The sequence below is a fragment of the Macaca thibetana genome, chromosome 14 (genome assembly GCF_024542745.1).
Source record: "Macaca thibetana thibetana isolate TM-01 chromosome 14, ASM2454274v1, whole genome shotgun sequence".
Lineage (NCBI taxonomy): Eukaryota > Metazoa > Chordata > Mammalia > Primates > Cercopithecidae > Macaca > Macaca thibetana.
This window is the reverse complement of record NC_065591.1, coordinates 117,405,051-117,428,546: the sequence shown is the minus strand read 5'-3', so window position 1 is coordinate 117,428,546 and position 23,496 is coordinate 117,405,051. Positions and strand designations below refer to the sequence as shown.

At 49.4% G+C, this 23,496-nt stretch overlaps 2 protein-coding genes across 9 annotated transcripts in view; one reads left to right on the top strand and one right to left on the bottom strand.

Moving 5' to 3' along the window:
* Positions 1-9,797, top strand: part of CDON (cell adhesion associated, oncogene regulated) — a 103,502-nt gene extending 93,705 nt beyond the window's left edge. For 4 of the 6 annotated variants that reach the window (XM_050755662.1, XM_050755663.1, XM_050755664.1 and 1 more), the window contains 2 exons: positions 4,672-5,015; positions 5,547-9,797. In XM_050755662.1, the coding sequence (XP_050611619.1) occupies positions 4,672-5,015; positions 5,547-5,710 (508 nt within the window). In that variant the 3' untranslated portion in view covers positions 5,711-9,797. The remainder of the gene's footprint in view (positions 1-4,671; positions 5,016-5,546) is intronic. The other 2 variants (XM_050755665.1, XM_050755666.1) reach the window with 2 other exon arrangements.
* Positions 9,798-10,298: 501 nt separating this feature from the next.
* VSIG10L2 (V-set and immunoglobulin domain containing 10 like 2) lies at positions 10,299-20,561 on the bottom strand. 3 transcript variants are annotated; one of them, XM_050755678.1, is made up of 12 exons: positions 20,468-20,561; positions 18,543-18,893; positions 18,003-18,278; positions 16,306-16,581; positions 15,451-15,699; positions 14,529-14,789; positions 12,906-13,196; positions 12,210-12,506; positions 11,420-11,542; positions 11,096-11,120; positions 10,937-10,989; positions 10,299-10,784 (listed from the first exon to the last, which is right to left on the bottom strand). In XM_050755678.1, exons 1-12 carry the CDS (start codon positions 20,547-20,549, stop codon positions 10,687-10,689), a joined length of 2,382 nt encoding a protein of 793 aa, XP_050611635.1. In that variant the 5' UTR covers positions 20,550-20,561; the 3' UTR covers positions 10,299-10,686. The 3 variants fall into 3 exon arrangements, with proteins under 3 accessions (XP_050611635.1, XP_050611638.1, XP_050611637.1); XM_050755681.1 differs by lacking the exons at positions 11,096-11,120; positions 11,420-11,542; positions 12,210-12,506; ... (4 more) ...; positions 18,543-18,893; positions 20,468-20,561 and having other exon boundaries at positions 14,529-14,813; XM_050755680.1 differs by lacking the exons at positions 11,096-11,120; positions 11,420-11,542; positions 12,906-13,196; ... (3 more) ...; positions 18,543-18,893; positions 20,468-20,561 and having other exon boundaries at positions 10,299-10,989; positions 12,382-12,506; positions 14,529-14,748.
* Between the last annotated feature and the right edge of the window lie 2,935 nt (positions 20,562-23,496).

Here is a 23,496-nt window from a genome sequence, read left to right as displayed (position 1 = left end):
AATCAGGAAGAATATACTGGGACTAGCCTCTGCCTAGAATGTGGGAAGTGCCCTATTCTCGTAGCCTCAGCTACTCTGGAGACTGAGGTGGGAGGATCACATGAGCCAGGGAGGTCAGGGGTGCAGTGAGCCATGATCATGCCCAGCCTGGGCAACAGAGTGAGACCCATAAAGAAAATACAGGTTTCTAGTAGCTTTTTATTACCTCCAGATTCTTGGGGTTTTTTTGTTTTTTTTTTTTTCTGAGACGGAGTCTTGCTCTGTTGCCCAGGCTGGAGTGCAGTGGCCAGATCTCAGCTCACTTCAAGCTCCGCCTCCTGGGTTCAGGCCATTCTCCTGCCTCAGCCTCTCGAGTAGCTGGGACTACAGGCGCCTGCCACCTCGCCCAGCTAGTTTTTTGTATTTTTTAGTAGAGACAGGGTTTCACCGTGTTAGCCAGGATGGTCTCGATCTCCTGACCTCATGATCCGCCCGTCTCGGCCTCCCAAAGTGCTAGGATTACAGGCTTGAGCCACCCCGCCCAGCTACCTCCAGATTCTTGCAGAGCAATGCGACATCAAGGCAGAAGATCACTTAGTACATTTTAGGCCATCACTGTTGAGGTATTTCATTAAGTACCTGACTGTACTGTGTGTCCTAAGGCATCTGACACCGAGAACTGTCATTGCCTTTACTCCAGGAGACTGAAGTGTAAGTCAGACAACTTTGAAGCTGACAGATAATAGAAGAACCTTACAGATCCCAGAATCAGTATTGAACTAGGACAGAAATAACTACTATCGTGATACAAAAACTCAAAGTGTATCCATTCATTCTCACTTTAATATATGTGTCTATCTTACTGTTGGGCATGGGCTGCTATAAGGTACTTTGACTATTAGTTTAATTGTTGCTCCCTGATAATTAAAAAAGGAACCAGTCTGGTGTTCTAATGTTTATCATTTTTAAAAAGCATTTTTGAGGTCCTATTGTGTGTCATTTTCTATGTGCTTGGTGCCAGCCATTATGACATTAGTTAGAGTTTAATGTGAATTGGGACTTTTACTACTTTTCAGACAATACAAATACTTTAAAACATTTTAACTCCATTTCCCCCTCTAATGTTTTGTGTTATTTTCATCATTTGTATTCTAAAAATACTTAAAATCCTCTAAGACATTAAAATTACTGCTTTTGCAATCCATATTTATTCAGAATTCCCTGGTTTCCTTTTTTTGTTGCTACTCATTCCTTTCTGTATTTCCTTTTTTTAAAAAAATCTGTTGCTAGTCATTGTCCTTCAACTTGAAGAACTTCCCTTAATATTTCTTATAGTACAAGACTGAAGGTGACAGAGTTTCCCAGCTTTTTTGTCAAAGAATATCTTTAATTTGTCTTCCTTTTTGAAGGATTTTTTTTTCTTTTTTAACCGCTTATTGAATTCTAGATTGGCAGTTACTATCTTTCTGTATTTTAAAGACATTATTCTGTTACTTTATTGCTTCCATCATTTCTGTTGAAAAATCATCTATACAGCTATTGTTGTTCCCTTTCAAGGTAATACGTCTTTTTCTTCCGGCTGCTTTTTTGATTTTGTCTTTGTATGTTGCTTCTACCCATTTAATTATTGGCATTGATAGGTGTAATTTTCTTTGTACTTATTCTGCTTAGGATCCACAGAGCTTGGGTCTGCAGCTTGAGCTTTCATCAGGCTTAGAAAACTCTTAGCCTCTATGTCTCCAGTGCGGCGTCTGTTGCATTGTCTCTTTTTCCCCTGCAGAGAGACTCCAGTTACACATAGAGTTTTTCGCCATGCGGTGCCTCCTGTGTTCCTTCAGCTGTTTTCATATTTTCCATCCTTTGTCGTGGGAACCGATGTGCTTCATGATCAACAATCCTCTGTTCGCTTGTGCCCAGCTCGCTCTTATCCCCATGTGTTGAGTTCTTAAATTTCAGTTACTCTACTTTTAATTTCAGAATTTCCAAGTGATTATTAATATTAGATTCTAGTTCTCTGTTAAAATGATTGTCGTCTACTTTATTGAATGTATTCATCCAGTTTTTAAAGTCTTTGCTAACTCCCTATCCACGTCACTTGTTTTTCTCTTGTTCTTGCCTCCTGATGTGCCCTGTACTTTTTATTGACTTTTAGACATAGATATACAAACTTGCAGAGTTTCTGGAAGATGTTTTCCCCCTCTAGAAAGGATTTCCTTCTGCCTTTGGCAGGCAGTTGGACAAGGGCCAGATCACTTTAAGTCATTCTGGGATTGACATGATTTGGTCCTGAGTTTCAGTCTTTATAAAAGCCCTCTCTACTGTCTTTCTGCTTCACTCTTCACTCTTTCAGTGCCTACCACGGTGTCTAACCTATGGAAGGTATTTAGCAAATGCTTTCTCAATAAAGGGTTCTTTCAGATAAGGTTATTTATATAGATGGATAATCATTAAATTCTCAGTAGTAGTAGTTCAAATTCACAAAGGCTTTTCTCCCCCCGACCTTGCCCCACATTTCACCCTGTTTAGAGTCTGTAGATTCCATGCATTGAATACATTCAGGGGGACTTGAGGGTTCCCCGAGTATTGGGAGACTAACGACAAAATGCAGGAAAGGAAGACACTGATCACATGGGCATTTTTAAGTGGCTTTCAGATTAGTGCTCACCTTTGCCAGCATCCAGAAAAATTTTTTGTAAGTTCAGGGTTGAATAAAATAGACAAGAGAATAAGTCAGGAATGCCCTACTCTTCTGCAGTCATGACACTTCTAGACCAGTGCTCTGATTGTGGCTCCAGTTAATGTGCTTCCGCACCAGGGTTTTCTTCACTATTTATTCACTGAAGACATGTGTGGAAACACATAGGTTATATCTAAATTAGGCTTTTTTTTTTTTTTTTTTTTTTTTGCTATAGAATTAAGCATTAAAATTAGAGTCATATTAGATAATTATTCTGCACAGATGAATACTTGTCTTACCTTACTTACCAGGTGACTGGTCTCTGAATTTAATTATCTATATAGTGAGTATATTTCTCTATTTGAAATTAAAGTTGGAGTTATTTAAAGATTTGGTTTACTGACAGATATCTTATTCTCTTTCAGGTTTATGTCTGTCTTCATGCTTAAGATTTGGTATTTCCAATAACTTGAACCAGTGTAACTGCTAGCAACAGTTGATTAGACTTTTACTGATTTTTCTTTGCCCCAGAAACATATCAGCCCATGTTTAAAGGATGCAAATCCAAATAATTCTTATCTTCATTGCCTAACATTATCTAGCTCCAGGATACTACTGGTCAGTCCTATGTGTTTCCTACCTAACATGTCCAAATCAAAGCCCAGTGCAATGTCATCTCCAGACTTTTCTTACTCCCAATTTTAGGGAAAAAAATGTCTCTGAGGCTCCAACTTCCAGAATGTTGGAATAGCTTGATCATCAACAGATAATAATGATAAAATCTGGATTACTTGAAATTATTGGAGAATAAACAGAAGCAGGCAGAAACAATAAGAGTCTACCCTTGTAATAAAATATGTGAGATTTATGAGTTTATGGGTTTTTGTGTGAAAGCGTTCTCCAATCTCGGGGCAAGGATGCAAGCAGAAGCTATCAGAGCACTGAGTTTGATGCCAACAGAGCAACCAGAAAATTAAAAGGAAAATCCAGTTTAAAAAAAATTACTATACATGTGAAGAAACAGGAAAATGTGATAATTAAGGGGGGAAAAAAGTCAATAGAAACAGACTCTGAGATGACCCAGGTGTCACAATTAGCAGATAATGACTTTAAGCAGCCATTATAAATATGTTCAAGGACTTAAAGGAAGGTATACACATAATAAATGAACTTATAGGGAATTTAACCGATAAACAGAGCCTATACAAAAGACCAAATGGAAATTCCAGAGCTAAAGAGCTCAATAACTAAAATGGAAAATTTACTAGATGAGCTTAACAGCTATTGGAGACAACAGAGGAAAAAGTCAACGGACAAGAAGATAGATCAGTAGAAATTGTCCAGTCTGAAGAACAGAAAGAAAAAAATTAAAATGCACATTGTAGGTAAAGGCAAGAATTAAAAGTAGAGCAGAATTGATGTGAAATGCTCCGTGGTAATAAATTCCAGTAATTAATTATGTGAAGAAAAAAGTTGAAAAATTAAAAATTCCTGGATTTTGAATGTCTAATCCTTAGTGTTTCCTCCAAGAATGAGGGGGAACATATCATCTGATTTCAAAGCAGTGTGTTTTTGGTTAACTTTCCTAAGGTCGTTTCTTTCATGTGGCCATACATTTCTTAGCTTCCTGTCCTCGTCTTCCTCTTTCATTCCCTCATTCTTCCCAGTAGCTAATGGCCTTTTCCTTCTGGGTGCTACTTTTGGGAGCCAGTTAATAATGAAGTAGATGACTTCTGACAGTAGACTAAGACAAAGGAAGCCTGTGTGCTGGGACATTGTATAAGGATGCATTCTTAAGTCTTCTTTTGATGTATTCTCCTGTTGTGTGGCACTTTCACTATCATTTTCAAATTCTCAGGATTTCAAATCATGATGAATCATTTAGTTGTTTTTAAGCATCAGTCTTTCTTAAGAGTCTGTGAATACAGAATACCAAATGATATTTCAAAATAGGCTTATTTTAATTATTAGTTCCTCTAGACACAATTCTGTTTCTTTTGGTTTAAACTCTGCAGGTGTTTCACCAAAACCAACAGCACTTTCAGCAGCAGCCCTCTCCCTGTGGTCCCTGTAGTAGCACCTTATCCTCAGGATGGTTTGGAAATGAAGCCCCTCAGTCACATGAAGGTGCCTGTATGCCTGGCTTCCGCAGTCCCTGATTGTGGTCAGTTGCCTGAGGAGAGCATCAAGGACAATGTGGAGCCAGTCCCTACTCAGCGTACCTGCTGTCAGGACATCGTAAATGACGTCAGCTCTGATCGCGCAGAAGATCCAGCAGAGTTCAGCAGAGGTCAGGAAGGCATGATCAACCTTGGGATTCCAGATCGTCTTCAGTTAGCTAAGAGCTGTGTATGGGAAGGTGATGCTTTCAGAGTTTCCTCTCTATTAGTTTACATAGTTCTTGGGAGACTGGGTGGGGTGCTGGGTCCTTCAAGAAAAGATAGGACTCAAGTTAAAGGATTCTTTGAAATTCTGTTATTACTCATGTCCTTCATCTCAGGCTGTCAATCCCATCACACTTGGGAAAATCTATTTGGAAATAGGCTTTGATTTCATTCATAGGGTAACAGAAGACGTGGTGGAAGAATGCATTTTGTGAACATGAGCCCCTTTTTGATTTGAGTTGGTTCTGGAGTGGTAACCTTTCTTTCAGATGGTTATTTTAGGGCTTTTAAGGGGTTGCTTTAATCCTCAGGTGAATTGTATAGCTACTCATGAGAGTTCAACTTTATTTAAACCTTCTGTCTCCCTCAAATTCAAACACAAACCAGGTTCTACTTGCGCTCGTTTTTCTTTCTTCATGGCTCAAAGTGTGAAGAAGTTTTTAGACTGCTTTGTAAAAATCCACCTTTATCATTTGATAATGCTCCCAAACCTTTCTGTGTTTCAGGAGACAGCTGTGCCCATTCAGAAACAGAGAACAACATTGTAAGTTGGAATGCTCTTATTTCGCCACCTGTCCCAGAGGGCTGTGCTGAAAAGACAACGTGGTCTCCGCCTGGCATTCCTTTAGACAGCCCGACAGAGGTCCTTCAGCAGCCCCAGGAAACCTGAGGATGTGCAAACAACCAGTCATTTTCTGACTTCAAGCCAGTAACTGCACAAAACAGGCCTGGGAGTGAACTGTGTGAAGGACCTTAATTCAAATCAGAGAAAATCATTATTTATTTTTTGTAGTAGTAATGTCATATGAATGTATCTTAAAATGTGTGCCCTTTTATATTATTTATGCCTTAAATGTTTTCTTCCCCATTCCTTCCTGCCCCTCAGTAGGAAACAACCTTGTTTTGCATAGTATTCAGTCACCTGGAGGGCCGAGGGGTCCTTCCATGTTTTCTAACAGCTACAGTGACAGCAAGAGCTCCTCATGCAAAGGATCCCATCTCTTGGCTGTTTTGGCTGAGAGGGAATGCAGGGGCCAATTGAAGGTTGCCACCAGCTGGGTTTTCAGGTAGAAAATGGTCTTTTAATAGTGTATTCTCAGACTTTTTTTTTTTTTTTTTTGAGATGGAGTCTTGCTCTGTCATCCAGGCTGGAGTGCAATGGCTTGATCTCGGCTCACTGTGACATCTGCCTCGCGAGTTCAAGCAATTCTCCCGCCTCAGTCTCCCGAGTAGCTGGGACTACAGGCATACAGGCACCTGCCACCACACCCGGCTAATTGTTTTGTATTTTTAGTAGAGACAGGGTTTCACCATGTTGGTCAGGCTGGTTTTGAACTCCTGACCTCAAGTGATCCACTGGCCTCCGCCTCCCAAAGTGCTAGGATTACAGGCGTGAGCCACCATGCCCGGCCTGTATTACCAGACTTTCTGAGAACACTTTGAAGTCAACTGCAGTTGTGACCCATGTTTATAATAGCAGACCTGGCTGGCGAATTTTACAAGAGTGCCTTCCACAAAAGTGGTGATGTGACCTGTTGACTTTCTATCTGCACGTGGGCACAAGTGATGTTCAGTTTGCTAGGCACTAGTCATGGTGTTGTGGACATGGTGGAGTGTAAGGTCTTGATGAATTACGGCAGTATGCAGAAAAGAAACCAAGGCCAGAGAGACAAATAATGCCTAATGTCCCACTGCTTTAAAATTACATTAATTTATCAAATGGCTACTATGGGGCTCTCTTTGACCGTTTCTAGGAGTAGGAACAAAATAAGACATTAAGTGGTGGCTTGAAGAGAAAGATACACATTTTTAGAAGAAAGAAAGGGGAAGGCTGCAGGGAGCCCGTCTTGGTGGGAGCTCTCCAGTCTGTTGGATTAGCGTAGGAATATGCTCATGGTGCCCTGACGCTGAAACTAGTCATCCCCCATCTCCAACACAGGCAGCAGCCTGCAGGGGTGAGTGTCAGAAAAGACTTACGTTGGAAGAAAAGAGTTTTTTGGGTTTTTTTTTCTGAAATTTCCTGATACCTCTTTCAGAATGTCACCCTTGTAAACAGGCACCCAAAGCGTTGGTCAGCAGAGCTCCTGACCACGGCTGCCTCTGCGTGACAAGGACATTTGCAGCTGCCTTTGGAAGGCTCTTCACATTAAAAAGCAATAATTATATCAGTGTGTTTCATAGCTTGAGTCAAGCTTTCAAGGATCACTGCTCCTTTTTGCATTATGCATCCGTTTGGGGAAAGAAACAGAAAATTATTCTCTTTATATAGAGTCAAGCAATTCCAGCAGAAGTGAAGAAATGTTAGTTTCCCAGAAATCGCAGTGAAATAGAATATAATACTATGTTAACCAACTTTCTGTATAAATGCATCAGTATTCCCTTACATATGTCTATATATTTTATAATAGAACTGTTAGTGAAAATGTGCTTGTTTAAGCTGGGTCACTATGCAAGAGTTACTTCCAGTAGAATGTAGTGAATGTAATTCCCTAGTCAGATATTAGGGATGCTGTAGACCCAAGTTCTACATTCCAGATGTCCGTGCCTTTAGTATACTGGATTTATTCTTCATGTTGCTTAGATGCAATTAGCTCTGGAGGGGGATAGCTGCATCCCTTATTTCTGGGACTAGCAAAGGACGAAGTCCCAGCACACAGAATATGAAAGCATACCCTGTGTTAGCCAATCAAGTTACAGCAGTGCTGTCACAAAGGGAGTTTTAGAAAACAGGCGAGTCAATGTCCATAGACAGCCATTTTGATTCAGGAAACAGGTGTATTAGCATGAGCCTTAGGTCATGAACTGCTTTTAAAGTTGAGTTTGAATATGGGATCTGTCCACGAGGAAGAGAAAATGGCTTTACCTTTAGGACAATCTCATTGTGGACTGCTTTATTTATATTATTAGTAACGCTGTTTTAAGTGTTATTCTTTTTATTGTATTTTATTTATAAAAAATGCCTTTATATATTGAAATATATAAATATATATATATACACACACACACATATATATATATATAATTGCCTTTATGTTTAGGCGGTATGAGTTCTCCCTAAGCGTGAGTTGGCTCTGAACTTTTCTGCCCTGCACAGGCACCCAAACAGTCCTACCTAATGTCACTTCACCAGGAAATGAGAGGGCATGGTACGGTATGAGAGAGAGCACTAACACGTGTTGAATAACTGCTGTGTACCAGGCACTGTGCTCGGTGCTTGTTACTGTTAACTCATTTAACCCTCACAACACATCTACAAAGTTGGCATTAAAATCCCCAAGTCACCCAGTGAGCCATGGGACCTGAATCCGAACCCAGTTTATCTGGAGCCATAATCTGGGCTCCTCCCATTTTTCCATCCTGCTTTCCACAAGCATGGCGGTTCACTCTTTGGATAGAACCAGTCCCGTTCCGTATGCTGTGATCTGTCCCTGCTGTGCAATTCCTCCGAGGCTCCAGCTCCGCAGCTGAAGAAGCTGCCCTCTGGCCTCTGTGGGCAGAGCTCTGCCTATGACTTCGTCTTCCAGGAGTCCACATTTCTCCCCTTGATGCACCCGTCTGCCACCTCCACCTGGAAATTTGAGCTTTACTGTGCTCAGTGATCAGGAAATTGGTCAAGCCTCTTCATGTTCCTTCTCATCTAGAATTCTGTGTGATTGTTTTAGCGTTAAACTGCCCTGCTCCCACTGTATCATTTCACTATCTCCTTTTAATGTTTTCCTTTCAGTTTTGCACTGACAGTCTGGTGTCAGGTGCTGCCAGGGTGCAAGTGAAGTGGCAATGTTCTAAACCTTTGGAAGTGTTCTTAGCAAAAGCCTTTCTTTCTGGGTTTTGTTTTTGTCAAATGAGTCTATGAAGACTCAGTGCATCCATCTTGGGCTGAGCGTGCCACAGATCTCATTCCAGCTCCAGCGCTGCCAGGATGTGAAGTTTATGATTGAATTTTACCTGTGTTGCTCTCTTTTAAAGTAATGACTTTGAGATGCATGCTTTGTATCATATTGAAAAGTATGTTTGATTTTCCTTAAAGTTGTAATGTTATGTGTGAAACTGTACATATTTTAAATGATGTAGCTTTGGCAGGTTTTATTTGGTTGACATGATTTTATATTAAAAGAGAACGCTGCTTTCATATAGCTTAGCCCCTGAAGGCGGGGCTACTCCCTGTTTGTACAACGCTGCTTATAGTTTGTGACTGGGGTGGGCGAATGTCTTCCTCTGAAATTCTTTGGAGCCTCCACCCCTGTCCTCCCCTGAAACTCCCCTGTGCACACCCCTTCTGTTCTGGCTGCAGAGATCAAGGCCCCGAAGGAGCAGGATCTTGGGCAAGTGTTTTAGGGGAAGCTGAGACCATGCCTGAGCCTGGGGGGCGATGTGGAGGCAGGCCCAGCTCCTCCGGGCAACTTTGCATTTGTTTGGAAGGAAGGGAGGTGGGTAGGAGAGGAGCTTGGAAGGATGAGGAGGAGCGGTCCTGCCTCACACATTGTCTATTTTTACCGTTAACCTAGGGCCACATTGTTATGAACTCCAGTATAGAAATTTAGCCTTGTGAAAAAGTGTTGTTTTACTGCCCTAAGAAGATACACATCTCTAGGCATCTCTGACCAGAAAGCCAACAAAGTCTTTTGCATCGGGTGTGGCCCTTTTGTATTTTATTTCCCGTATTTAAATCAGCCTTCCTTATACCCTAGCCCCAGTGCTGAGAGCTTTGAGGGTAGCTGAAACCCCTTATCTAATAAAGGCTAACTCTGAGAACCACAGAACCATCTTCGGTTTCTCAATTTTCTGTCTCCTTTCAGGCGCCACTTCCCTTGTGCTGGCGGGTCACCCGTTGGCTTTCTTGCCGTTTCTTCTCATCTGTGTCTCCTGCAGAGGCGGCTTGGAGTCTCGAGTCTTCTAGTCAGTTGAACAAGCATTCATTTGTGTTTTCACCCAGATTGCAGACACACACACAAACACACACACACACTTGGAGCTAGTGAGTCATGCTGGCAGCTGACATTGTGACTCTGGAACAGCCCCGGTGTTCTGTGGGCCAGCTCCCCCAGCCTGGGGGCGGGAAGCTACATCTGCAGTACCTCCGCTCTGTATCTTGTGGGCTGGGACTCCTGGAGTCGGGCCACTGCAGCGTCAGTGATGTTCTTAAGCTACGGTTGAGCGAAGGAACACACGCCTACACACCTTGTTTGTCCCCACTGGCCACACCTGGGACCCAGCCATCAGCCTCTCTCTGCGGGAGTTGCAATGGAAATAGCCCTCTGTTGGCATGGACATCAGCTCTGATTTATTTAGGAATTGCTCCATCCAGACTTTGTTCTGGAAGCAGCTAGCTTGCTCATACTTCTGTAGCACCACAGACGGTTCCCAGTACCATGGCTGTCACTTGCCCTCAGACACCCGGTGATCCTTCTCTCCCAATTGTGGGTCCTCCTCCTCGTCCTGCCACCTCTGTCTTCCACAAGCTGGGCCAGGGCTTCTCTTGTAACCATGTCACTTAGGGCCTTGCACCAGCTGGAAAGACTGGGTGTTAAGTGAAAGTGGTAGTTGGTGGCTTAGCTACGTTGGTTTTACGACCAAAGTCTGACAGAAACGCTCTTCCCAAATCCCACCTGCCTTCCCTAAGCCTATCTGCATCTTCCTCTTTGGACCTCATGGTGTTGCAGTCACTGTGATGGTGACATTCACTGGAGCATCCGTGGTTTCTTGTGCAGGATCCAAACCTGGGGTGGTGGTTGGTGTTTCAAGGCCTAGGAAAAGCGTATGTGGGCAAAGAACAGAGAGATGCTTTGGGAGTGTCCAGATGTTCCTAGAGCTCAAGAGAGACCAAGCGTCACCCTCAGCACCCAGCAGTGGTCGCCTTGCACACGAGTCGTCTTTTTCTGGATATAGTCGTGCTTACCTGCCTGCACCTCAGCATCTTCTCTGGAGCCCCTCTGTTGGTGCCTTTGCTCCCTGAGAGTGAAGTGGGAGAGTAAAGTTAGTGGCAACTCACTTCCCTCGCTTTCCTTTCCAACTGGAGGAAAGCCCTAGCCCCCAGGATGACGGGTTCCACACTCACATGGGAACAAGCAGTTGACCAAGGCCTGTAGGAAGGAAAAGAAAAGGAACATTACTTGGCCAGCCCAGCAGAGATCCCAGGAGAATGGCCCTCTTTTTCCCAATGGGTCTGTACTTGGGCCTCAGCAACCCAGAAGGGGATGGCCCCAGGTGCCTGAGTTGGGGGTTTGAGCCCTGAATGGCAACATCTAGCACTGGGGAGAGGGTCAGAATTAAGGAAGAGCCTAGATTCTTCTCCCCCGGGAGTGCTGCGTCTCTTTTGGATAGCTCAGGGTCTGGCCACCCTGTGGGATCAAGCAGCCCTTCCCTTCCCATTCCCACTCACAGGGGAAAGTCTCTGGGTGCCGGGCAGCATACTGGAACACCAGTAGAGAGGCCACTGTTGCCACCACCATTCCTGTGCCTGCTGCACCCAACACCGCTGGGTAGGCACTGAAGGGGGGGTCCGCTAGGAGGGGAGAGCACAGGTTACATGGTTTCGAGCCACTGCAGAACTTGGGCCACAGTGGCTTGTAGGGAACCACCAGGGTTCTGGAGAAGCGGTGCCCTGCTCATCCAGTTCCCCCTGCAGCTGACACGCGGGACCCAGAGAACCCGGAGATCAGGTCTCTCCCAAGGAACACAGCGCTCTGTCTGCCTAGTGCTGTGGGGTTTGACTCTCCTGCCAAGTCCCGTTTCTGGTGCAGAAGGCAAAAGTCTGGTTATCTTGGCGGCTTGGGGCTGAAGGGAAGTATGCCATAAAATAAGGAATTCCCAGGATGGAGAGGGGGCAGCAGGAAGCCGAGAGCCTGCCTGTAGCCCTGGAGGGGAGACTGAGGCACAGAGTGGGCTCCTGTTCTTAGTCACCGGCACCTTTTCCTTCCTCTCTATTCTGATCACATGAATTAGGGTTCCTAACCCTCAGCCTGGAGCCTCCTGAGCCCCCCAGGGAGGGACGGGAAAGAGCCGTGGTGATTATCTGAGGGGAGAGTGGAGAAGAGGACGGGCTGGGGACGGGAGAATTCAGCAGGACGGGAGCAAATGAACAGAGGAGGGGGTGCTCTGTGAAGAGGAAGATGAACCAGGGGCCAGTGCTTTGGAGAAAAGGTGGGTCCCTCCCTGGCATTAGCTGGCACCTGGTATCTTCACCTCAGAGGGATGTCCTGCAGTGTGGTGATTCAGAGCCAGGATGCGGAAGGCATAAAGGACCCCGGGGTCCAAGCCTCCCAGCCGCCGGCCTCGGCTCTCTGGCTCGATGTCACTAGCTGCCGTCTCCCACGCCCCAGCTCCTGGGCCCAGGGCACTGGCCTTCCGCTGCACCAGGAAGCCCGTCAGGTTCCCGGGGCCTGCGATGGCCCATTGAAGCTGCACCTCTCTCCGGTGCCTCCCGTAGGTCAGGCGGCTGATGGTGACGTTGGGAGGAGCTGGATATCCTGGGTGAGGGTGGGGACACAAAGAGGCACATGTATACCTACAACCACGTGAGCTTGTGCCCCCAGATTTGCTCCTGTCGAGAGGCAGCCTGGCTGTGTGGAAAAGGCACTGGATTGGGGTCTGTGGACCTGAGAAGCCCTGTCTTGTCCCATCAGTTTTTTCATGTATAAAGTGAAAGGGAGGCGATGCTGCCTGCATGGCGTTCTGTCTGCCATGAGTGTACCAGAGTCACGAACATGTTACCCATCTAGCTCTTGAGTCCTGCCTATGCCCAAGGAAGCTCAAGCGCTCACATTTTGGAGCGGGGAATCCTTGTGCCTTTCCACTTAAAGCACTCTGTGGCTGTTGGTCTCCCAGCCCCCACCTCACCACACACACACACTCGACCCCTCACTCACTCAGGACCTCCAGCAGCACGCTCCGACTGCTGTTACCCACGGCGTTGCGGGCCACGCATTGGTAGGTGCCCCTGTGGTGTGCTGGGTCAGCATCGTAGATGCCCAGGCGCAGCTGGGCACCCTCAGGGTGCAGCATGAATCCTGAAGTGCCATGGTCCACCTGCTGTTGTTGAGGCCCCAGCCAGAGGAGCTGGGCAGGTGGTGTGCCCCCGCGGAGCGAGCACTCCAGCCAGGCCTCTCCCCCCTCCAACACTGACACGCGGGGCTCAGCCACGTCCAGCTGTGGGGCTTCTGCGGGGACAGAGAGGAAGAGGCTGGCTAGTGGGAGGGCCTGGGGACAAGGTGCTGGCCAGCATTGGAAGGGATGGAGAGGAGATGGAGCGGGAGTGCTGCAGAGTTGATAATGAGGCTTGTCTGGGGCCAGTCTGCTTTCTCTTCACGTTCCCATTCTACGCCAAGTTCCTGTCGCAGTGTGCTCCAGGGATGGCTGATATAGGATAAAATCAGCAGTGTTCCTCCCTGCTCCTTCTCTGCCCCACCCTAGCCTCAGCTCCTGCAGGCAGGGGCCCTGCCTTACTGGTCTCTGCATGAACAGCCCCTTCCAGCACCTGTCCTCCCTCCCACTAGTGGCCCCCACCTCCTGGCTGGCTCCAGGCGTAGCGCTGGGCCCATAGCAGGCACTCAGATTTTATGGACTGACTTATTAAAGACCCAGACTCTCAGGTGTCAATGAATCTCCTACGATGGAATTTCCGGTCCTGAGACTGAGTAATAGGGAAGGAAATATTTGGGGTTGAGGCCTCCCTAGAGCCCTGAGAACATGCTAGTTACCAAGCCTTTGGAGACCAAGAAGTAAACCATTCTGTGAGAACTGTTGTGTGTGACAGCTTCTCTGTTTGCTTTTCTTACATTTTTTTTTTTTTTACTTTGATATGTAATTCTTTTTTCCTGGTTGCAGTAAATAGACTGGCAGAGCCAGATGAAGACAAGGAGGAACCAGACCAAAACCAGAGTAAGAGAGGCAAAGAACTGACTTTGGAAACATTAATGCAAATCAACAGTATAATCAGGCATCTCTCTTACGCAAATCCATGTAAATGAAGACTATGCAATTGACATTTCCACGTCACCTAGATCAGTGCTATCCAATATTGTAGTGACCAGCCACGTCAATATGGGAACTTGAAATGTGGCCAGGCCAGATTGAGATGTGCAGTAATTGTATATATACCAGATTTTAAAGATAAGATGTCAAATATCTAGTTAATAATTTTTATGATTACATGTTGAAATGATAACATATTGGATATATTGAGTTAACTAAAGTGTTTCACGTGTTTCTTCTCCTTTTTAAATGTGCCTGCTAGAATATTTTAGATCACATATATAGCTCACATTATATTTTTATTATACAACTCTGACCTAGCCTAACCCCCTCATTTTATGGATCAAAGAAAACTTGAGTCCCTGGGAGCTCAGCTCCTACCTACCTCCTAGCTTCTCCGTCCTCACTGACTCGCTTTCCATGCCAGCACAGCCACCCCCCAAGATCTCTTTCTCCTGGTTCCAAAGGGTTGCTCCTCCTGTCCCAGTCCCAGAACAAACTCGCTAGCCCCTACTCACCCAGCTGGAGGTGGCAGTGGGGGTCAGGGGTCCTGAGCAGGTGAGTGCCCCGGCAGGTAAACTCTCTGCCAGCCAGATCTTCCTGGGCCTGCAGGAGGTGAACGGCCGTCGAGGAGCTGCTACTGCCCAGGGGCTGCTGCTGTTCGTCAAGCCAGCTCAGCGTGGCGGGGGGCTCGCCGCCAGGCCACTCACAGCTCAGCATGATGAACTGGTGCCCCATTGTGGCTGTGCTCCAGCAGGTGGGCCTCCCGAGAGGCTCCCCTGGAAAGAATGATGGCTCAGCATGGCCCTGTGGAAGGAGGAAGGGCTTGGCACATCCGCCCTATCCCCCTTCCTTCATTTGTTCCTTCACTCCCTCCTTCCTTCATCACTTTGTCACTCACTCATTCACACACTCATCATTTATTGATGGCTGATCATGTGCCAGGGAAATGGTGGGAACAGACATTAAACAATTATTATGATTTAATGTGTGCTAGAATATAGACAGAAAGACAAACTCTCTGGGGCTTCCAGAAAGAGGACAGGATGACCTCTGAGCTCTGTCTTGGCTGATGGCTGGGGGTTTCTCTCTGCACACTTGGCAGAGAGAATGCTGAAGGCAAATTTCAAGCCCAACATGCGTCAGAGCGGTAGAAGGGCAGTGTAGGGGCAATGAGAGGCTGCTGACCCTGAAGGCAGGGACAGTGGGGAGGTGTCAGGGCTCCAAGGCCGAAGTGAGGAGGACAGAGCACAGTGTGGATGGGAAAGATGGGAGATGGGGACTGAGAGCTGAGTGCCGCCCACCTGCTTGTTACGTGGCATGTTTTGGAGCCTGCAGTCTGGAGCGCCACCCAGATCCCAGGCCCTCCGGCTCTCCCCTGACCTCTACCCACACTCTGCCTGGAATGTCAGAGCCCTGGGGTTTCCTGTGTCCACTCACAGAGCGTGACTGTGCAGAGGGCAGGCGGTGCCAGGGCTGGGTGCCGGCCAGTGCAGGTGAAGATGCTGCCACTGGAGAGCTGGGCGGCTGCATGACTCCAGGTGACGTTGCTGGGGGCAGTAGGGCCAGGTCCCTGGGGTCCTTCCCACTGCAGCTGTGCAGGCGGAAGCCCCTCAGGCCAGGCGCAGAGCAGAGTCACAGCCCCGGGGCTGGGATGCACTGCACAGGAGGGCTGTCCCTCAGGGGGATCTGGATGGGGAAGTGAGTGAGGCTGGGGCAGGCTCCACTGCCAGTGCCCTGCAGGCCCCAGGCCAGGCAGGGGAGTCTGGAGGCCAGGGCTGTCAATGGGTAGAGGAGTAGGGAGAAGTGGGTCAGGGGAAAGATCGAGTCTCTCTGAGGGGCTGGTGAGGAACAGGCTGAGCTCTCAGGTGAGGGGCAGGAGGTTACCAAGTGTACAGGAGTTTAGAGTCCCCAAGGAATCCCAGAGACCCCATGGAAGACCCCATCTCCCATTCTCATCTTTGCCTCTGGGCACCCAGGAGCCAGCACACCTTGCCTCACTGCCATCGCCCTTCTCTGTGCCTCAGTTCGGTCCACAGGGCCACGGGAATAATCACTTAGTGGCGGGAGGCTAGTAGTGTCGGTAGCTTCCCTGCTTCCCTTCCCCTCCCCATAGTTTTCTTATCCTCTTTCCCTGCCCTCCAACCCCACTTGGTCAGAGACGTCCCTCCAACAAGAGCAACTTCGGCACGCCTCTCCACGGGGCAGCTGGGTCTGCCTGAGAACAGGCCCACAAAGGCTCCAGCGTGAGTTGTCCCCAGGCCAGGTCTGGGCGTCACCCGACCCCACACTCACAGTAGATGGTGAGCTGGACAGTAGTCTGGGTGCGGGAGTCCAGGTAGCTGTTGTGGGCCAGGCAGGTGTACAGACCCGTGTGGACACGGCCTGCTCTGGCGATGATGTAGGTAGGCCCCGTGTGGACTTGCGTGTGGTCACGGAGCCACACGTAGTGACTAGGCGGGTTGGAGGCGGCCAGGCAACTCAGGGTCACCTCTTCCCTCTCACTGGCCCAGAAGCCCTCCTCAGCGAGTCCCAGTGGCTCCATGGTGATCACAGGCTTGTCAGGACCATCTGGAGAGCAAGGAAGGCCGGTTACACCTCCCCAACGTCATTCCTTCATTCACGCACATGCTCATCTCTGAATGTATGCATCAATCCTGGGGGCATGTAGTATGCTCTGGCCTGTGTCCACCCTGAGGCTAGGCCCTCCTGGAGCTCAGAGTCCAGGGATCATGGGCAAGTCCAGGCTGCTCAGGGCTTATGTGTGGAGGTGAGCGCCCTGGGCTGTGGGCGCTTCCTCGAGGGACTCCTGGGTTGGGCCAAGGTGGGGCAGAAGAGAGGAAGGAGACCAGTGTTCCCCATGCGCCTGAGACTGAGGGGCTCTTGGAAGCAGAGAGGCAGCCACTGTAGACTTCAGGAGTTAGATACCACAGTGGGATGATGCCCTGAGCCGGATCCCAGCAGCCGCCTCCTTTCACTTCCTGGGACTCCACCTTCCCCTCTCTCCTGTGTTCCAAGCTCGGGGTCACCATCTTCGAAGCTCTCCCTGACTCCCAAGGAGTTGTGAATTCTCTGCCTGCTTCTAGTCTGCTCCTGCCTCTTTCTCAAGAACTCTCCTGCTCACCTGCCTCCTCAACAGTCCTCAGTTCACGATTTCCACAAACCGCCACTGTGAAGACCGATCAATAGGACGCTATTGGTCCTTGCTCCTTAAAACGTCTAAGACCAGCACTGTCCAATAGGGGGATGCCAGCCACAGAATTTTTTTTTTAACATTTTCTAGTAGCCAAATCTTAAGTAAAAGTGACCAAACCCAATCAAGCAAAAAACAAAAACCACCAACAGGTGTTTTACTATTTAACCAAATATATCCAGAATGTTATTTCAATATATAATCAATATAAAAGTTACAGATGAGGTATTTTACATTCTTTCTTTTGGAATAAATCTTCAAAATCAAGTGTGCCTTCCATGCATACAGCACAGCTCCGTTTGGATTGGCTCCATTTCAAGTGACCGAAGATACACATGCGTGGCTGCCGTGTGGGACAGCGAGCTCTAGGCCACCCTGGCCTTCATCTTTCCCCCAGGGCTTCTGATTTCTAACTTCAGGCTTGCTGCCCTCTCCTCCCACTGTGGCCCCACCCCCTGTCTCCTCGGGGTCCCGCTGGTTTCTGAGAGCCCTCCAGGCTCAACCTAAAGGCAGAATTTCCAGGCCGCTAGTGAAATCACGAGTGAGATTGTAAGCATGAATGTATGCACATTTTCCTGGAAAAGGGTGTCCGTGACCTTAAAAAGGCTAACAGCCTGGGACTAGAGCTGCACTGGACACCAGGGGCACAGCACCCCGTGACTCTTGCCTGCTGAAGACTTCTAGAGGGCGGAACACTCCCGCAGAGGAGGGATTTGGAGAGTTCTGAGGTGTGGAACCTGAGTGTGGATGGGGAGGTGAGTGTGAGCCCTGACAGCCCCCCCACCACAGTCTGACTCACAAATGACGTCCAGGAAGGCCCCGTCACTGCTCAGCCTGTTCACGGAGTTGCGAGCACTGCACATGTACCAGCCTAGGTGCGTCCGGTTGACCGGGTCCAGCCGGAATAGTGGCTCAGTGACCCCCACCAGGGCCTCTCCAAGGCCTTGGGATGCCTGATGCTGCCAGGCAAAGGTCACAGGCTCTGTGCCCTCCCGCACTGCACACGTGGCCACCACGGAGGCTCCCTCCACAGGGGACGGGTTACTCAGTCGCACTTGAGGCTTAGACACCGGCACTGGCCAGAGGAGGGAGAGGCCCGCCGTGTTATTACAGACCCAGGACACGCCCAGCTGTGTCCGGCACCCCCACCCCTGCTGGCTGGGGACTCACCGGCCCACCCACCCTGACCATCCCGTCCTCATCACCCCGGCTTTCCTCAGTCCCTGGAGTGGGGCGCCCTTTAGAACCTGGACCCCCCCACACACACAGGGAATGGGCAGCACACATGCAGAGATCCAAAGCAGCCCGCGGACCGGCTGCAGCCGGGGCCAGGCCTCACCCAGCACGGCCAGCGTGACGTGGGAGTAGGCAGTGTGGAGCTGGCCACCAGCCACGTGCAGAACCTGGCATAGGAAGTGGCCGCGGGCACCCTCTCGAAGTTCCCCCAGCACCAGGCTGCCGTTCCTCAGACTCACGACTCCCAGAGCCGAGGCGATGGCCTCCACCTTGGACATGGCTCCATCGGTGACGGCCACAGGCCGGGGAACCAGGGAGCCCAGCGGGGTGAAGCTCCAGAGGACCAGCAGTGGGGCAGGCCCAGAGCCACAGGCCAGCTCCACGGAGCCACCTCGCACTCCCTGGACAGACACCACCTCCTCTGCAGGGGCCTCGGGAGTCGGGTGGGGCTGGCCTGGGGAGAGAAGGGGCATAGCAGGACTTCTGGGCTGCTCTGGGCTCTCCTGCACGCCCTGCCTTGCCTGGAGCCTCTCTTTTTGGTTCTGCAGTCCCGAGCGGCCCAGGCAGTGTTCAGGAAGACCACATAAAAGCTTTTCTGGAGTTGCTGGGCAAGAGACAGTTTCTGCGGGAGCCTCCGGCTGTCCTGCTTGGAGGCACTGAAGGAGGGGTTGACTGAAGTCAGAGAATGGACTGGAGCAGAGATCCCCACTCCTCATGGGCCACTAGACCATTCAAAAGGCAGATTCGTGGGCATCACCCCAGACTATGGGGTCGGACACCCGCCGCAGTGGGGAGGGGCCAGGGCCCAGGAATCCACATTTGTAACAAGCACCCCAAGATGAGGCTGATGATCAGTCCTGTGATGACAGTGACCCTGGAGATAAGGAGATCTGCATGGCCGCTGGCAGCTTGGGTCTGGAGTTCCCTGTGTAAGGATTCCAGGAGGATCCCTGGGCTCATCCCACCCTGTTCCAGTCGCATTGCAGCAAGGGGAAGAGGACACTGCCCGCATCAGCCCATCCAGCATTCATTCAGCTAAGGATAGAGTGCTGGGGTCACAAGGACAAATGAACCCCCCATCCCTGCTCTCATGGAGCTCCCAGTCCATCAGGGACCAGCCATTAAGTAGTTCCTGTGGAGTAAGTCACTCAACAGGTATTCTTGGCTCAGGGCCCAGCCCTCAACCGCAGCCTAAGCCCAAGTACCATGTTCCCTGCTATCCCCTCACATGCGGTCAGGGTGGGCCTCATGCCATAAAGTGCTGAGGGCCTCAGCAAATTTGCATGAAAATAAGTGCCTGGGGCCGGGCTCAGTGGCTCACACCTGTAATCCCAGCACTCTGGGAGGCTGAGGTGGGCGGATCACCTGAAGTCAGGAGTTTGAGACCAGCCTGGCCAACATAGCAAAACCCCGGCTCTACTAAAAATACAAAACTTAGCTGGGCACGGTGGCACACACCTGTAATCCCAGCTACTTGGGAGGCTGAGGCTGGAGAATCGCTTGAACCCAGGAGGCAGAGGTTGCAGTGAGCCGAGATCACACCACTGCACTCCAGCCTAGGTGACAGAGCAAGATTCCGTCTCAAAAAAAAAAAAAAAAAAAAAAAAAAAAAAAGAATAAAAATACGTAACCCGGAAACCAATTTCTTCCAACCCCATGGACATTGCTTTGGCCTGAGATGCCAGCATCTCTCACCTGGATTATGGCCATGATCTCCTGATTGCCCTAATCCCCCTCAAAAACTGGCAACTTTCTGAAACCTAGATCTGACCATGCCACTCCTAAGCTTACCACCTCACAGTGGCTCTCAGGATGACTCCAGCTTCTCAAGGTAAAGCAAAGTGCTATCACCTACATGGCACATAGTAGTCACTCAGTGAACGCTAGTTAAATGTCTAGCGGATGAATGACTGAATGGACTTGATGCAATGGCTACACAAGTGCAAAAGGAGGATCCCTCAGGAAAAGGCAGGAATAGTGGGATGGGAGTGGGAAATGAACCCCCGGGGGGATCTGAGTATCACTCACCTGAGGCCCTCAGGTGCAGAAGGCAGAGGCGTATCAGCAGCAGGAGGCTGACCGGGTCGTGCTGGGCCCTCTGACCCACCATGGCCCCATCTCCCCGGTGGCCACCCACCTGAGGCTCCTGCCTGACTTGTAGGCCCCTTCTACCCAGAGCAGAGCCCAGCCCTGGGAGGATGGTGGTCTGGCTCAGGTTGCCAACTTCAGCCCTGCCCATGCCTCCACTCCTGCTCTCCTGTTACCCTCAGTGCCTCAATGACTCGTGAATTATTTACGAGATGATTCACTCCATCCATAATGCAGAGTTGGGGAGGGCAGGACGTGGCTGGGGCAGACCCAGGGGAGAGGACCACCAGCTCCCTGCATTTTCACTCGAAGGATATTGTAAAATTAGAGTCACTGAACAGAGTTGAGAAAGACCCCAAACTCTTCTGGTCCAGTCACCTGCCCAACACAGGACTCCCGAACACAGGGATTGGGAGAATAACACCTTGTTTGTTGTAAAGAGTATATTATGAATATCAAACGACAAGACTTAAATTAGCACACGGGGGGCTTTTGGGGTGCTGAAATGTGCTGTTCGTTGAGTTGAGTGACAGTTACAGTTCCTCAAGTTGTACATGTATTTTTTATGTACTTTACAAATCTTTGGTATAATTCATGCACCCAGATGTGTTTGATATCATTCATGCCTGTCCACGTATGCACTCATGCACACACACGGGTGAACAGCATGCAGTAGGTGCACCATTCATGCTCCTGGCTAGATTTGAAATATCAAGTCTGGACCCCGGAGCTGGACTGGAGCCCAGCATTCCTGCTGTCCAGGACTCTCTGAATGCTCCCTCTCTCTAGCTCTCCGAGCATGTCCTGTTGTCTAGCTGTCTCTGAATGACGGCCCGAGAAGAGGTCAGATTTTTCCATCCTCTGGTGGCAGGGTTAGACGGAGGATGAGATTCCTGAACCCCAGTGAGAAGGGGGATCTGATGTCTGGTTTCAAGTTCTCCAAGGCTCAGCCAAGACAGGAGCTGTCAGACTTGAATTCCAGGTGACTCCTCCAGGGCCCAGAGATGTCACTGTGGCACTCTGGCTTCTCACTTGCCTGGGACAGTGGCTGCATGGACGGAGGCTGTATGGACAGACCCTTATCCCACCCTCACTCGGCCCTTCCATGCCTTCCTCAGGGTCTCGAGTCCCCGTTCCCTCCTAACTCAGCTATGGGGCAGAATGGCAGGTGGTCCCTGAGAGTCAGGTTTGACTGCCCCTGGTGACCAGTCCATATGGGCCACTCATTTTAATTCCCCCACTCCCCAAACTGGGAATCTCCTCAGAAGTCCCTTAGAGGTTCCTATGGAAATACAGTGTGGGGATCCGGCAGCACTGTCCAGCTCAGGGTGGCTGGCCCCTGTCTCTGGAGAGAACAGGAGAGTTCCAGCCGTGTGAATCAGGGGAGCTTTCAAGGATCCTCTGGCGGCGGCAAGAGCTTGTGCTGATGCAGAGTTAGTCTACAACGGCTGCGTTATCAGCCCCCCAGCCTTTTCTCAGCTGGGGCATCAGGAACATGGAACTCAGGTGGGGCTCCTCAACCTGCCCTTTCCCCTTAGGAAGGGGACCCTCGAAGGGAAAGTCAGGGAGGGAGGGTATATTAGTCAGGGGTCTCCAGAGAAAAAGAACCAAGAGCCTGTATTATATACAGAAAGGGATTTATCATAGGGAATCGGGTCATGTGATTATGGAGGCTGACAAATCCCAAGATCTGCTATCCACAGGCCTGAGATCCAGGGAGAGCTGAGGTTTCGGTTTGAGTCTGAAGGCAGGAAAAGACCGCGGTTCCGGTTCAGGCAGTCAGGCAGGCAGAGTTCCATCTTACTCAGCCTTCTTGTTCTATTCGGGCCCTCACCTGATTGGACGAGGCCCACCCACACTGGCAAGGGCAATGTTCTTTACTGATTCTATCAATTCAAATGTTCATCTCACCCCAGAACACCCTCCCGAAACACCCAGAGTGGTGTTTGAAATGTCTGGGTACCCCGTGACCTAGCCAAGTTGACACACAAAATAGACCATCACAGAGGTGAAGCCTGCCCCCCACCCTGTGCCCTGGCTCTGCCAGACCAGGAACCCCACGGCAGAGCCACAGCCCATGTCTGGAAGAGAAGAGACGTGTCTGGAAGAGAAGAGACGTGTCTGGAAGAGAAGAGACGTGTCTGGAAGAGAAGAGATGTGTCTGGAAGAGAAGAGATGTGTCTGGAAGAGAAGAGATGTGTCTGGAATGGGAAAACAGGCCCAGGGCTCTTGTACCTGCTGCCTCGGGAGCTGAGGAGCTGGGAGAGACAAGGTGAGCTGGTTCCTTGTTTTGAGAGACAAGAAAGCTCAGTAGTGAGAACACACCTGATCTCTATTACTGCGTGACCTCGGCATCTTACAGAACTTCTCTGAGCTTCAATTTCTTCCTTTATTTAATGGTTTTCCTGAGAGGAACGCGTAGGATTATGCATGTATAGCTCCTGCCTGTTAAACTTACTTATACCCCTTAACCGAAGAACGTAAACAATGAATTGAATAAATGTTTCTTGAGCATCTAAGTTTAAGGCACAGGGATGGGGTCAGATTTTTCCATCCTCTGGTGGCAGGGTTGGAGGCCTGACAAGAGATCCTCTCTTTCCCTCCTTCCTCACTTCCAAAGGAGCTCTAGCCAAGCCGATGTCACCGGGTGCTGTGGTCTGCACTGTGCAAGCCCAGCAGCTGGGCCCTGGAGCAGGTAAAGCTGTGGATTCCCGGGTTCTGGTGCCTGCTTCTCATCGTCCCCTGCTGCTCAGGGCCTGTACTCTCCACCCTCGCTGCGCGGCCTCCATCCCCAGCCTGCCTGGCTCCCCAGGGCCCACAACAGCCTGGAGGGAAGGACAGGCAACTGTGTGGACGAAGGGGCAACCTGGCGTCCCCGGAGTGGCCTCGCAGCTGAACTCAGAAATGAGGGGGTTGTAAGGAGGGACTCGGGACCTAGACTCCAGTAGTGTGAGGTGAAATTTTGCAGG

Bases quoted from the DNA above. Each gene is read 5' to 3' on its own strand.
- VSIG10L2 (XM_050755678.1), bottom strand. From the start codon at position 20,549: ATGGTGGGTCAGAGGGCCCAGCACGACCCGGTCAGCCTCCTGCTGCTG. The intron at 18,894-20,467 runs GTGAGTGATACT...TTCTCTCCCCAG, and splicing joins TCTGCACCTGAGGGCCTCAG to GCCAGCCCCACCCGACTCCC. The intron at 15,700-16,305 runs GTGAGTGTGGGG...TTCCCCATCCAG, and splicing joins TGTCCAGCTCACCATCTACT to ATCCCCCTGAGGGACAGCCC.